General features: G+C 42.4%; 1 protein-coding gene across 15 annotated transcripts in view; it reads left to right on the plus strand.

Annotated features, from left to right (window-relative positions):
- The window catches only part of LCORL (ligand dependent nuclear receptor corepressor like), a 182,311-nt gene that overhangs the window by 79,677 nt on the left and 87,380 nt on the right, over positions 1 to 15,254 (plus strand). For all 15 annotated transcript variants that reach the window (XM_073342427.2, XM_073342419.2, XM_073342418.2 and 12 more), the window contains 2 exons: positions 6,880 to 6,959; positions 7,199 to 7,328. In XM_073342427.2, the coding sequence (XP_073198528.1) occupies positions 6,880 to 6,959; positions 7,199 to 7,328 (210 nt within the window). The remainder of the gene's footprint in view (positions 1 to 6,879; positions 6,960 to 7,198; positions 7,329 to 15,254) is intronic.

Consider the following 15,254-nt stretch of genomic DNA (forward strand, 5'->3'; position numbering starts at 1 on the left):
GGCTCAAGTAAAGAACAGAATCAGCCTGCTCCAAACGACCTATCGAACAATGGGCCTGTTGATAAATGATCAAAAGTCTACTCTTGTTCCAATACAGATAATAATAGAGTTTATTTGAGCAATCCTAGACTCAACCCAGGCCAAAGCCTATATTCCAGAGGCTCAATTCCAGACAATGTCACATCTTTTGGGGCACATGGCTGCATGTACTTACTTGGTATGACATGCAAAGCTGCACCTCAGACCCCTGTAGATGTGTTTGGCCTCGGTGTACTCACCGAAGAGGCACCACTTAGACTTGGTGCTTACAGTTCCCTCTCTGGTACTCGCCTCTCTCAACTGGTGGAAGGACCCATGGTCGATTAGTGCAGGCATTTCCTTTATCACCCCCATCCCCCAGCCTTCAGTATCCCTAATTTCTGATCTAGGTAGGGGAGCTCACCTCGAACACCTCAGGACACAGGGTCTGGGGTCCCAGGAAGAGTTCTCCCTACACATACACGTCAGAGCTCAGAGCCCTCTGCTAAGTTTGCCAAGTGTTCCTTCCCCAGATCACAGGCAAAGTAGCATGAGTTCTTAGAGACAACATGGTAGCCATGTTCTACATCAACAAATAGGGAGGAGTGCACTCCTCTACCCTGTGCCGGAAGGATGTCCATCTGTGGGACTTTTGTATGAAGCACACTGTTCACCTCAAGGCTACCCATTTTCCGGGAGCCCTGGACTCTCCAGCAGATAACCTCCACACATCTTTCTCCTCTCACCATGTGTGGTCCCTTCGCTCAGAGGTCACCAGATTCATCTTCCAGAGGTGAAGATCTCCCCCGGTAGACTTGTTTGCAGCCAGGCAGAACAGGAAATGCCAACAGTTTTGCTTGCTGCACTGTCACAGCCTGGGCTCCCTTTCAGGCGCCTTCCTGCTTCCATAGACAGCTCCTATTCTATGCATTTCCTCCAGTTCCTCTGATGCACAACGTCCTTCTGAAAGTCAAGTGGGACAAGGGGAGTATTAATTTTTATAGGTACAGCATGACCATGCCAACACTGGTTCGGCATGCTACTAGACTTGTCAGAAGCACCCCCACTGCCCATCTCCTTCTGCCCAGACCTGATCTCACAAGATCACAGCCGTTTACTCCACACAAACCTTGGGACCCTTCACCTGACCACATGGAAGCAGCATGGTTGAACTCAGAGAAGCAAGCCTGTTCAGAGCAAGTACTCCAGGTCTTGCTAGATAGTAGGAAGCCTTCTACTATGGCTACTTATCTGGCTAAGTGGAAACATTTCTCAGTTTGGTCTTCCCTCCAATCTGTGCTGGAATACCTGCTCCATATGAAATAAGTAGGCCTGGCCTCACATCTATCAAGGTACACCTAGCAGCGATCTCAGCCTTCCACCCCCCAGTGAGCAGCAGGTCAGTCTTCTCGCACAAGATGTCCATCCACTTTCTGAAAGGGCTAGAAAGACTTTACCCTCAAATTCACAAGCTGATTCCACCATTTGACTTAAACCTGTCAAGACTTGTGGGCTCTGCCTTTGAGCCGCTGGCATCGTGCCCTGTGCTATTTCTCTTGTGGAAGGTCGCCCTCCTGGTTGTGATTACCTCGGCCCCAAGGGTCTCGGAAATCAGGGCCTTCACATCAGAACCACCATACATCGTGTTTTTTAAGGACAAATTTCAACTGCGCCCCATCCAGCCTTCCTTCCAAAGGTGATCTCGCACTTCCCTGGTAACCAGGCCCTTTTCCTACCAGTTTTCTTCCTGAAACAGTACAAGAATTCAGAAGACGGCGCCTTCACTCGTTGGATGTTAGATGTGCACTAACTTTCTATATCTAGAGAACCAAGCTTCTTTTATAGATCGACACAACTCTTCATAGCAATCACAGAAAGAACAAAAGGCCTGCCAGTCTCAGCCCAGAGAATTTCATCCTGGATAACCTCCTGTTTGCAGACATACTATAAGCAGGGGGGCATCCCCCCTTCTGCTATCATGACGGCTCATTCAATGACCGTTCAGGCCTCGTCAGCAATGTTTCTGGCCCAGGTCCTGACCCAAGACATCTCCAGGGCTGCAATGTGTTTGTCAATGCATACCATCTCCTCCCATTACGCCATCGCCCAGCAGGCTTGTGATCATGCCAGTTTTGGGAGAGCAGTGTTGCAATCTGCATGTCTATGAACTCCAAGCCCACCTCCTTTGGGTTTGTGAGTCACCTACCTTGTAGTGGATATGCAATCACTCCAAGAAGAAAAAATGGTTACTGACCTTTCTGTAATTGTGTTCTTCTAGATGATGTTGCTCATGTCCATTCCATGACCTGCCCTGCTGTCAGAGTTAGCCGGCAAGAAGGAACTGAGGAGGTTGCAGAGCCGGCAGTGCCCCTTATAACAGTACATAAGTGCAGAGCACCAGAGGGTGCTAGAGCCAGCCTGACGGATACCACCGAGGGAAAAATCTCCAGCAACAGTGCATGCACCACTTGCACACCTAATGTGGAATGGATATGAGCAACACATCTTGAAGAACAACAGTTACAGTAATTGTGAAATCTCCCTCATTGGAGGTTTTTAAGAAGAGGTTAGACAAACACATGTCTGGGATGATCTAGATAATAATTAGTCCGCCTCAGTGCAGGAGGATGGATTAGATGACCTTTCAGTGTTGCTGTTGAGTCCGACATTTCTATTACTCTAGTCCAGGAACAATCTCCAATTAGCCTTATGTATAGTAGGACCCACTATGTTCTGTGATTCCAAGGTAGAGGAATTTCGCACAAAATTCAACCCCTGCCACAAAACTGAGCTCCAGAATCCAAGCTTTCGTGTAAAACAAACAAAACTAAACCTCTTTAAAAACATGAGCTGATTCTCAAGAGATGTCTTCCAGAGTCTGCAGACAGCCTGAAACAATAACTCTAAAAGTTATGAACTGCTAAAGTCATCCAGCAGAAATATTCAGCTAATATGCTTATCCCAAGTCTCACCACCAGCTGTTCCCTCCTGGCTGCCAAAAGCTTCAGCTCTAAAAACTTGTCGTCCGCGCCCCCCCCCCCATAACTTTTATACTATAAATACAAAATACCGTGTATAGCACAATGCCAGTATAAAATTCTCTTGAATATTGGTACTGTAGGGCAGAATAAAACAAACTGAACTAAATTTTAAAAACATACAAGTAATACTAGTTGCATTAGTCAAGTTATTGAATTAAATATCAACATATCGTCTTCGTTAATTAAATAGTATTTCCTATAGGAAATTACACTGTAAACCTGTGTTCCATAATTTGCACTAGCCACCACAGACTCCCAGGTGAAGTTTTAAGGTGTTGGTTTTAATGTGTGAAACCCTAAATAGTCTTAAAGTGACTCTAGCTAACGATCTCCTGGCTTAAATGAGAGGCTGCTGTATGTAGGATGTACTCTGTGAGGAGATTCTCTGCTCAGGAATACATTTCTTTTCTCCCTTTTTTCTTCCAAAGCCTGTCTTTGTTAAATAGATAGAATGCATTTGTATATAGATTTCAGAAACTAGTATAGTTATGTGAAATATAATAATCTTCATTAGAAACTGTTTGATACTGAATGAGTGAGTTGAACCCCTTCACTTCACTGGAAGGCGGCAGAATTTCCTTGCCACATTGACATTTAAAGGCCATGCACTTGGAATATGGGGTGGCATCTGACTTGTATTTGCCATGGATACCAGGCACTTCTCCAGTATGCATAATGTTGTGTTAGAACCGCAAGGTATAATCTGTGAATTTAGACTTTTCTGCAGAAATTTTGTCTGGCCTTGTCTACACTATTAAATCCAACGGTTACTAGCACTGATTGTCAGCAGTCAGTTTAATTGAACCAATATTGAAAACTCTTTAGTTCAAATTGTAGGCAAGGCCAAACTGTGTTCAGTACTGTTTCAGCAACTCACTCAGATAACAGTTTTTAATTACAGTTTTGGAAATTATGTCTCAAACAGTATGTCCCTCTTTGCTCCTACAGTGTCAGAGTTTCAACTACAGATCCAGCTAAACTGATTGATTGCTGACCGTCATTGTCAATAACCGTTCTTTTTCCTAGAGTAGACGAGGCCTTAACACCTGAGATTGAACCTGGAGTGGAGCAATAAGAATGAATATATGTTTAATTATGTCATAAGACAGTGAATTGTATGATATTAATTCATGCAGAATGTGTCAACATCATGCTCTAAATTCAACTAGGAATCAATTAATATAACACAATTCCCACAGCAAAATGTTATGTTTATTATTAAATGTTCCATTTTGATGTATTCATTTAGGTTCAGAATTCTTAGATTCTTTGACTTTTGCCCTTTTTTATTTTATTTCTCACATGACCATTCAACAAGAACGTTTGTTTTACATAAAGCTTCTTTTTCAGCTTTTAGATACTACTGTTTTCTGCTACTGAGCTCCATTCAAGTTTATATAAGTGCTGACAGTGCTGTATCTGCTCTGTTGATAGAGGAATTCAGTCTCTGGATTTGTCAGTCTGGCAGCTTTTCACAAGTATAATGTTCACATGAAAAAAATAATAAAACTGTTCATTGTTGTGTTCTTTCATTTTGTTTTTGAAATTTTCCTGAATTATTTAGCAGAGCAAAATCAAGACTTTGGCATGTGGCAGCTCTGTTTTGATTTTTGACGAAAGAAGGAAGAGAATGGTTATATATTGTATATATTCATTGAAATAGAGATGAGATTGTTCAATTACTGTATTGATATTCTGTATATTGTATTTAGGAAGTTTTATATATTATTCTAGTGCGACAGTAGAATGTTGATTTATATGCAGTATCAGTACAACATTAGTTACTGCACAGTAGTAGTACGTCTGCATGGCTAAATGGCAAAGCCACTGTGCCCTAATTGGTAGCTTACAAGTTGCTTTAACATTCAAATCTTTTGTTATTGAAAGGAAGAATATTAACCAGGGCTCTCAGGTTAATATGCTGCCTTTTGAAAAGAGTCATAGGATCTTTAAATATGACTTGGATAACCACAAGAGACAGCCAAAGTGGCCACTGGGTTTTATCTTTCATTTAAAGAATAACATCCCCATCCTCCATTGTCAGCTTTGATCCCAAGAATCCTGATGTGGGAATTGAATCTCTACCAACTAAATCATACTAATAAATACACGTTGGACTAAAAGAAAAGGAGTACTTGTGGCACCTTAGAGACTAACCAATTTATTGGAGCATGAGCTTTCGTGAGCTACAGCTCACTTCATCGGATGCATACCGGGGAAACTGCCTATTTCCAAAATACCTCTGAACAACATACTAATCTACAGAGGTCTCCCTACCAACACTACAGAAAGAGGGATTCTAGGTGGACTCCTCCTAAAGGTCGAAACAGCAGACTGGACTTCTACATAGAGTGCTTCCGCCGACGTGCACGGACTGAAATTGTGGAAAAGCAGCATCACTTGCCCCATAACCTCAGCCATGCGGAACGCAATGCCATCCACAGCCTCAGAAACAACTCTGACATCATAATCAAAAAGGCTGACAAAGGAGGTGCTGTTGTCATCATGAATAGGTCGGAATATGAACAAGAGGCTGCTCGGCAGCTCTCCAACACGAGTTTCTACAAGCCATTACCCTGTGACCCCACTGAGAGTTACCAAAAGCAACTACAGCATTTGCTCAAGAAACTTCCTGAAAAAGCACAAGATCAAATCCGCACAGAGACCACCCTGGAACCCCTGGAACCCGCACCCCTGGAACCCCGACCTGGGATATTCTATCTACTACCCAAGATCCATAAACCTGGAAATCCTGGGCGCCCCATCATCTCAGGCATTGGCACCCTGACAGCAGGATTGTCTGGCTATGTAGACTCCCTCCTCAGGCCCTGCACTCCCAGCTACCTTCGAGACACCACTGACTTCCTGAGGAAACTTCAATCCATTGGTGATCTTCCTGATAACACCATCCTGGCCACTATGGATGTAGAAGCCCTCTACACCAACATTCCACACAAAGATGGACTACAAGCCGTCAAGAACACTATCGCCGATAATGTCACGGCTAACCTGGTGGCTGAACGTTGTGACTTTGTCCTTACCCATAACTATTTTACATTTGGGGACAATGTATACCTTCAGATCAGCGGCACTGCTATGGGTACCCGCATGGCCCCACAGTATGCCAACATTTTTATGGCTGATTTAGAACAACGCTTCCTCAGCACTCGTCCCCTAAAGCCCCTACTCTACTTGTGCTATATTGATGACATCTTCATCATCTGGAGCCATGGAAAAGAAGCCCTTGAGGAATTCCACCATGATTTCAACAATTTCCATCCCACCATCAACCTCAGCCTGGTCCAGTCCACACAAGAGATCCACTTCCTGGACACTACAGTGCTAATAAACAATGGTCACATAAACACCACCCTATACCGGAAACCTACTGACCGCTATTCCTACCTACATGCCTCCAGCTTTCACCCTGACCACACCACACGATCCATCGTCTACAGCCAAGCTCTGCGATACAACCGCATTTGCTCCAACCCCTCAGACAGAGACAAACACCTACAAGATCTCTGTCAAGCTTTCTTACAACTACAATACCCACCTGCGGAAGTAAAGGCAGTTTCCACGGTATGCATCCGATGAAGTGAGCTATAGCTCACGAAAGCTCATGCTCAAATAAATTGGTTAGTCTCTAAGGTGCCACAAGTACTCCTTTTCTTTTTGCGAATACAGACTAACACGGCTGTTACTCTGAAACATGTTAGACTAGAAATTTTAACTTTGTAATTGATCACACTTTGTTCCTTTTTAAACAATCTATATTTGCTCATGTTTAAATAATTTTTTTTAATTGTTTTTCTTTAAGACTGTGAGCCAGAAGAGCTGACTGACTGGTCAATGGACGAAAAATGTTCCTTTTGTAACTTACACAAAGAAACAGTCAGTGTAAGTATGAATGTGATATAAATTGTTGAAACTTATATTTTTGAAATATTGGGTCTAAAAATAGAGCTTGGAGAATGAAATTTCCCATATGGATTCACACGGTTTGTTTTGGCTGGGGCGTAAGGGAGGAATGTTAAGTTGGCAGAAATCTTTTTTATTTATGCTATTCATTCATGTACTGGGTTCTGAGAAGATACTATAATTGTTGTTGAGATCTGTTGCCATCTTACATTTTCTAGGAGCGTATCCCAGTTATTGGTTCTTCACAGTCAACACCAACAGAGGAACTATCATCTCAGGGCCAGTCCAACACTGATAAGATTGAATGCCAAGCAGAAAATTACCTAAATGCACTCTTTCGAAAGAAAGGTAATAGAAGCATGTCTTTCACATTAAATTATGCTGTAAAAGTTTTGAATAATCACATGATTTAGGGATAATTTTTCAATCCCAGATTGCTTTTATTACTCCAGTTTTGAGGTCTGAGTTTTATTTTATTTGTCTTTTATTCCTTCTTTTCCTTTCTCTCTCCTCCCCCCCCCCTTCTTTTTGGACCAGCGGGCGCAGTGGTGCTTACCTCTCCTCTCCTGCTGTTGCTATCCTCCGGTTTCATTTTGTTCCTGAATTCTGCCTTCCCCTATGATGCATTCTTCTCCCTTTGGTCCCTGGATTCTTGACGCTTTAAAACATTTTTCTGTTCTTAAGCTGCTTTTTCTATTTTTAGAAGAAAATGCTTTTTTAAAGGGGGGAATTGGATATCTCAAGGGTTTAGTAACGAGATATAGTTCTTATCTCATAGTTGCTACTCTAAATCCAACCAAGTTAGTGATTGAAACCTGTTATTTGATAGCATTCAGTAACTCCACATTTTCACTTCCATGACTGCTGTCACTGATTTCGACCCTGGTAATTTCGTGGGGTATGTAGTGTGGATGACAAGTCAGTTTGGCTCTTGATGCTAACTTGGGAATAAACTAGTCACCTGCTAGAAGGGCTACACAACTTTCTCTCCCGTGAATTTGATGATAAATATTTGCAAGAGTTCAGTTCCTGCCTGGTAGTTTTGACTTCCGCTTAATACTCTTCTGAGACCTACTAGACTAATTGGACAACAGAGCACCAGTCATAAGTGTGCTCTGCTGTCTACGACACGCACATATGTATCCGAGCTACATTCTTTGTATCAGTTCTGCCTATTGTGTTTCAAACAGAGCAGCGACTAATCCAGGTGCTAGAAAAAGATCTGCTTCCTTCACCTGTTTCTTCATGTGTGTCGGTGGAAGTAGAAGTGGCACTTCACTCTCTTCTAAGCAACTAGAAAGAGATGGAAGAGAATGGCGTTTCACCCTTTCCCAAGGAAAATAAAAAAGGAAGAGTGGCTGTCTTTTCTTTCTTTACCTGGCTACAGGATGGAGAAAATATGGAGTAGCTCCTTGAAATCAAGGAGGCTGGATCCTTTGTCTGCATTGATGGGACTTTTTGATCTGTGTATTCAGCATAGGCCTGCTTTAAAGACTTGGACATCTGAGAAACTAGGGGATTTAAATCCTGCTTTTTTTCTTGGCGTCATTTGAGTCCAGGTCAGTCTTATCTCACTTTTGAGTGAATAGAAAGCTCAGCGGTGGTGTCACCTCAGTGCACCTTAGAATCATCTGTTGCAGATTAATCAGCTCCATTAATCTGCTCCATGGCCTGTCCTGGCGGGAGGTTCCTCTTGCTGCTTCTAAGTTAAGCTTGGGATGTGGTGTCTGCCTTCAGCTTCCACTTGTTCTACTTCTTCTTGGTGGTGGTATCTGGAAAAGTTTCTCCCCACAGAGCTCCTCTATACTTTGAGGATTCTAGCCAACTGTAGGACAAACCCACCCACCATCTTCTGATGTCTCTATAGAGGAACTTTCAGTGTGAGAGAGACCTTGAGGAGATCTGGATTTTCTTTAGCACCAGAGACATGTACATCAAGCTCCCAAGTCTTCCCTGAAAAGTGCAATATTTTAGTCTTACCTACCTCTTTTGGTCTCCTATGAAACAGTGATGCTGTGTCAGAAAAATCATTCTTCCTATTCAGAGGAGACATAATAAGCAGGGCTGTTTTTTTTTTTTTATTATTATTATTATTACTTTTACCCCTCCAGTGAGTGTCCATGGATCTTCCAGTAATTGGTAGGTCAGATATCAGCTGTTTATGGATACTGCTTTAGTTGAGGTTCCGGTAAGTTGCTTGATACTTTGAAAGTGAACAGAAAGAGAATTGCTGTATGAGCAAAGAACTTCTAAAGGAAGTTTAAGAGATACGGAAATATCCTGTCTCTGTCCCATCAACATGCAGGAAATCTAACTTTCTCTACTGGCTTCCTGGAAAAAGGGCATGATTTTTTTTCCCCTATCACTATGCTGCTGTTTGATACTTTTTGGTATTTTCACAGTGTTCTTGATCAAACTCTTTGACTTTGGGGGAAAAGAATCCAAATATTTAGCAGGTAGGTAGGTCTGCTGTTACAAGGAAGGATAGTCTTATGGTTCAGAAATTGGACTAAACCTACCACAGACTTCACATATGACCAGCTTAGTTGGAGCCTCTGGGAGTTACTGTAATGCAAATAGTGAGCAGCAAATTTATGAGGCTCATTCCAAGTGGCCTCTTATGTTGAGAGCAAAGATAGAATTTTTTAAAGACATCATGAAGGTACTTCAGTAGATCTCGAGGCATCCTACAATGTCCCAAAGCCATCTGCTAAATATGTGCTTGTAGCATTTGGTTTTTCTACAGGCATTCATGGTTGACAAATTCTGTTTTGTGTATAGAAGCTCAGCCTAATATTGATTTAGGCAGTTACAGAAATTTAGTAGGACATTTCAGAAAAGCCAGAGATGATGTAGTATCTGTTTTCTACTAAGCAACAGATCTGAAAGTTAGCCAGATTCTGCCCATTTCTTCCTTCTCTTTCTCTTTTGGGGTCTCTTTGAACTAATTTTTATAAGATGGGTTTTCATTATTCCAGTGGTGGGTCCCAGAGGCTATGGAACAAAGATGCTTTTTCAGTTAGATGACATACCAAAAGCCACCCATTCCCTTCCCCAGTCTTAGAGAAGCTGCTATGGGGAAGAGGTGAATGGTTAGGAAAAAGAAATATGGAAAAAATCTAATGTGTTTTTAAAAATCCTTTTCCTCTCATCTTGACTCGCAAATAGTAAAATGCATTTTTCAGACTAGCATAGTTATTGCATTATATTACTACAGGGCAGAGTTAATATCTTTGGATATTTTTAAGTTTAACCTTAACTCTGAATTTTCTAGGTTTTGATTAGTTTTGGAACAATTACAACATCCAAGTATGTTCATTTTATTAAAATATTGAGATGTACTCTCAAACATAACTCCATCTTAATACAGTTTTTGTCTGGAAATACACAAAATGCTTAGGCCCAAATTTTCAAACTAAGTACAAGTATATAACATCTAAATTCCTATTTAGTTTTCTAAATAAGAATGGCCTGATTTTCAGAAGTACAGAGCCCCAGCGGTTTCCATTGAAATCCATAGGACTTGAAGGGGTCTTGCTCTGCACCTTACAGAATCAGACCTCTATGCAAGAGAAGATGGAAAACCAGAGGCAGTTGCAGTAGAGGTTAAGAAGTGGAGTCACAAGCAGAGCAGGGAGCAGTACAGTCAGGGTGATTTGAGTCCTTCCAAGCAGCCATAAGCTAAGACAGGCACCATCCATTGCAGTTCTCTTTTACAACAAAATGATCTTTCCTGCAAGCTATTCAAGTCTTTCTGTGCTTCCAAACCCTTATTCCCTGGATGCCAAAACTCTCCATATCCTGACCTCCCCCGACTTGATTTCCACGGTGAATTTTGTTGTGTTTGGACCCCCTCCGATACTGTGTGTAGTTTTGGTCATCCCAAGAAAGATTAATTCAAACTGGAATAGGTGTAGAGAGGACTAGGAGGATGATCATGGAATAGAGACGTCTATCTTATGAGATAAGACTAAAAGTTCTCAGCATGTTTAGCCTGAGTAACTAAAGGCTGAGAGAGGGGATATGAGTGCTCTCTCTAAATACATTGGGAATAAAAATGAGGGAGAGAGAAGAGCTATTTTAGCTAAAGGATAACCATTGGCACAAGGACAAATGGGTATAAATTGGTCACGAATACATGTAGGCTGAATATTAGAGGGTTGCTAACCATCAGAGGTGTGAGGTTCTGGAACAGCATTCCAATGGGAATAGTGGGGGCAAACAACCTAACTAGGTTTCAAGTGGAGCTTGATAAGTTTAAGAATGGGATTATGTGATGGGGCTGCCAGTGATAGCAGGAAAGGATTTGATGAACCAGGAGGTACCTTTCAGTTCTGTGTTCCTCATCCCTACTCTTCTCTTGCCTATAGAGGTTAGTTCAGACTCAGAGGTATTCCTGTCTTAGCGAAATCTAATTGTGCTGCCTCTAAAGTTCTTTCAGCTCCTGCTGGCCTGTGTGAGTGGAGTCTGATCTTGCAAAAGGTAGTGCAATAACCCCAAAACAACAAGGTTGGCTATTAGATAGTCCTGTGATTATTCAAATAATTAAGACACTTTAAGGGTGGAAGTGATTTGTATTATGTTAACTACAGTCTTCTAATTCCAAAATAAATGTATTCAAAGGCCAATTTATACAATTGTTGCCAACATATCCTTTAGCTCTTCTGCCTCCCTGGTTTTTACTTGTGTTACTTGCAGGATTTTTGGAGGTTTCTGTTACTGGTTTGATCCAGTAGCAACTGTTCACTTTCTTATACTAATCATTTTTGAACAACTCTCCTTATGTCTTTCAAAATCTAGTATTAAAATTGATGAATTGGGCCAAAGTAGGGCTGAAAACAAAATGAGAAATCCACAAGTTTTGGTTAAAATCCCAGGTGAAACTCCAAAAGTCTGGGGAGAATGCTCAACAAATGTTTGTAAAAATCCCTGTTGATTTCTGTTATCCTTTGTCATAATGTTCCTGTCCGGAGCACCCCTTACTGCCCGAGTCAGGCCTTTGCATTCACCCAGCCTCAAGTCTGCAACATCTGGGCACTCTAGCGCACTAGTCCAAGTATAGATATGTGCTAGAAGATGCTCAGCCCTCCAGCTGAGCCCTGGTGGACAGTCCACCCATTCTGGGGTAGCCAATGAGCACAAAAAGAAAGGAACACATGTGAATTGTCCCATGGGTGTGGTAAAGTTCTGTTCTTCTACGAGTAGTGTTCTTACGGGTGCTTCACTTCAAGTTTGTGTGCACCTTTGATTGGAGATGTTCAGTAGCAGTGCTCATTTGACCTGCCATCCTCTTCCCCGTTACGGTGGTTATATAGAGCTGCGTGGGCAAAACACCTTAAGTTACTTCTCAACTTCCCTTTGGCCTGAGATGGAGTGCCTAGTATGACTGTTTCAAACGGAGTTCATAACTCTGCCTTTTCTGATAATTTAGTTTAGTTATTTCTTATTGTTGTAGCACAGTTTTTTATAGTTTGATATTATCTTAACTTGTTTTCTTCTTTCTAACACCCTTTTTTCCCCTCCTCCAGCCTTCCCTTGAAGGCCGATCTTCAGGAATAATCTTTGCAGAGTTATGCTGGGATTCAAATGCTGCTTCACCCGCCAGGAATCGATTTCCAGTTAGTGACGGACATTCCTGGTGCCTCCACTGTCTGGTAGACAACCATGTACTATTAAAGGGTAAAATCTGCTTATCTATTAAAAGCAGATCTCAAAAAAACAGGGAAATTAAATTTAGACTTCTTACGATGTAGCAATCCCTGCAACCAGCCTTGTATACAGGTCTGGGTAACCCCTCTGTACATCAGCCTCTGAGTGAACACAGCGCCCCATCAACCTCAGTACCTCATTCACCGAGTTTTGTGGGGTAAGAATAGAAAGGGTATCAATAAGGCACCCAAAAAGAGGACCTGGCGTTGGCCACTGTCGGAAGACAGGATACTGGGCTAGATGAACCTTTGGTCTGACCCAGTATGGCAGTTATGTAGGAAGCTTATACTGTCTTCAGACCCCTTGGTACCTAAACAGGTGTCTCAGATCACTACACAGTGCCTTTGAAGTCATCAACATCGGTACCAACATAATCCACTCAACAAGTACAGATGCAGCAAACAACATCCTTGGTACTGACCTCAGCCAGTTCAGAGCCTCATTCACTCACAGTGCAGATGCGCTAAGTTTCACAGAAATTTAGGTGCTCCAGAGACTGGATTTGGATGAGCCAGAATCTCCTTTTGTTAATGGGTACGGAACGTTTGTCAGATCTTCTGAGTCACCAAGGCCTTATCTTTCATCGGTACCTCCTAGTTCTCTGGTACCTATTACCACAGGGCAGACAACCATCTTCACCCTTTTTAGCTGACCCTCGTTTGGAATATGTCGAGGACGACTCCTTGGATTCTTAAATATCTGTACAGGAGTCACCCACTTACAAAGGGATATCTCCCATTCGCTCAGAAAAATACCAAAGCACAAATAATCTTATTCCTTTTCATTAGTTTGACCAGCACTGGATGCCTCATTCTCTACCTTGTGGTCCCCCTCAGTTGCCATACTGGGACCCGAGAGCTGCCTATTGTCAGCAGTTCTCAAGGGCTCCTATCTACTCCTGTGGGGATCATTGAGGAGAACACTTCCCTGCTCCGTCACTTCCTGAACAGCCCCACCTGCAAGAGGGGTCTCTTGAGGGGCAAGAGGCTAGAGCAGATAAGGAGATAAAACCTCAAACTACTATTTTATCATCTTCACTGGATGTGAGGCTATACTCTCACTGACTACTTAAAGGAATTTCAAGAGCTGATGAAACATATTGCTGCCATACTGTAGATCCCTTTAGAGGAGGTCCAGTAGTTGCAGCAAAAGGTCTTGACATTTTACACACAACCACCTCTGTTGAAGTGGCTCTCCTTGTGAATGAGGCCTTACTGGAACCTGTCAAAACAATCTGGCAGATGCCACCTATGGTATCACTGATGCATAAATGAACTGACAAAAAGTATTACATTCTAGACAGAAATTCTGAATATTTATTTTCCCACCCTCCACCAAATTTCTTAGTAGAAGCTGTCAGTGAGCATGGCAGCCAACACTATACAAAATCTACGCCTTATAATAAGGACCACTAGTTCATTGTTCTCATAGATTCATAGATATTAAGGTCAGAAGGGACCATTATGATCATCTAGTCTGACCTCCTGCACAATGCATGCCATAGAAACTTACCCACCCACTCCTGCAATAAACCTCTTACCTATATCTGAGCCATTGAAGTCCTCAAATCATGGTTTAAAGACTTCAAGGTGCAGAGAATCCTCCAGCAAGTGACCCGTGCCCCATGCTACAGAGGAAAGCGAAAAACCCCCAGGGCCTCTTCCAATCTACCCTGGAGGAAAATTCCTTCTCAACCCCAAATATAGTGATCAGCTGAACCCTAAGCATATGGGCAAGATTCACCAGCCAGATACCCAGGAAAGATCATAAGAGCTATTATTCTGTGACCCTACAGTTTGGGATCTCATATCAAGCTCTGGTGGCAAAATATAACCACACTAAGTACAGTAAATTCCAACACCTCTGTTGAACACCTTATGGGACATCATAACACATGCAGCCCCCTCTAGGTACAGCCGAGACTGCAGCTCATTTCAGTTCTACTGCTGTTGTCATGTGTCCAGTATCTTGGTTGAAGCTGTCAGGTTTTCCTGTGGAAGACCTCTCTTTTGATGGACTTAAGTTTTTTTCTGAATCTAGCGATGAACGCTTGCACAGGAATTGAGATAAACACTCAGTTCTCTTAATGTTTATACATCTGCAAACAAGAGGATATTTAGTAGATCACAAATGGTACAGAGATTCCACACAGCCCAATTTTCCAGCTATCATATATCTACTGAACCAGCCAAAGAGAGGCCAAGATATCAAAAAAAAAAAGAGAGACCTGCTACCACAATCATCCAGCCATCCTCATTGTTCAAAAGGCAATTCTGAGGGTTTGGTTGACAGTCGAGAACAACGCTACCTCAGGAACCTTCAGCTTCACCATTTTTTCCACCTCCCTGTGTCTGGAGACCATCTCTCCCTTTTCTAACCTGCATGGGAGCCGATTACATCCTACAAATGGGCTTTGGAGGTTATAACATTGGCGTACCCAATCCAGGTCACTTCCATGCCACCCCCCTTCACTGTCGCTTTTCACAGACTCCTCTTACAAACACTGGCTGAGACAGGAGGGGCCACAGAACTAGTTCCAGTCCTGCACAAGGGGAAAGGATTCTG

This window comes from Lepidochelys kempii, chromosome 4, assembly GCF_965140285.1.
Source record: "Lepidochelys kempii isolate rLepKem1 chromosome 4, rLepKem1.hap1, whole genome shotgun sequence".
NCBI lineage: Eukaryota > Metazoa > Chordata > Testudines > Cheloniidae > Lepidochelys > Lepidochelys kempii.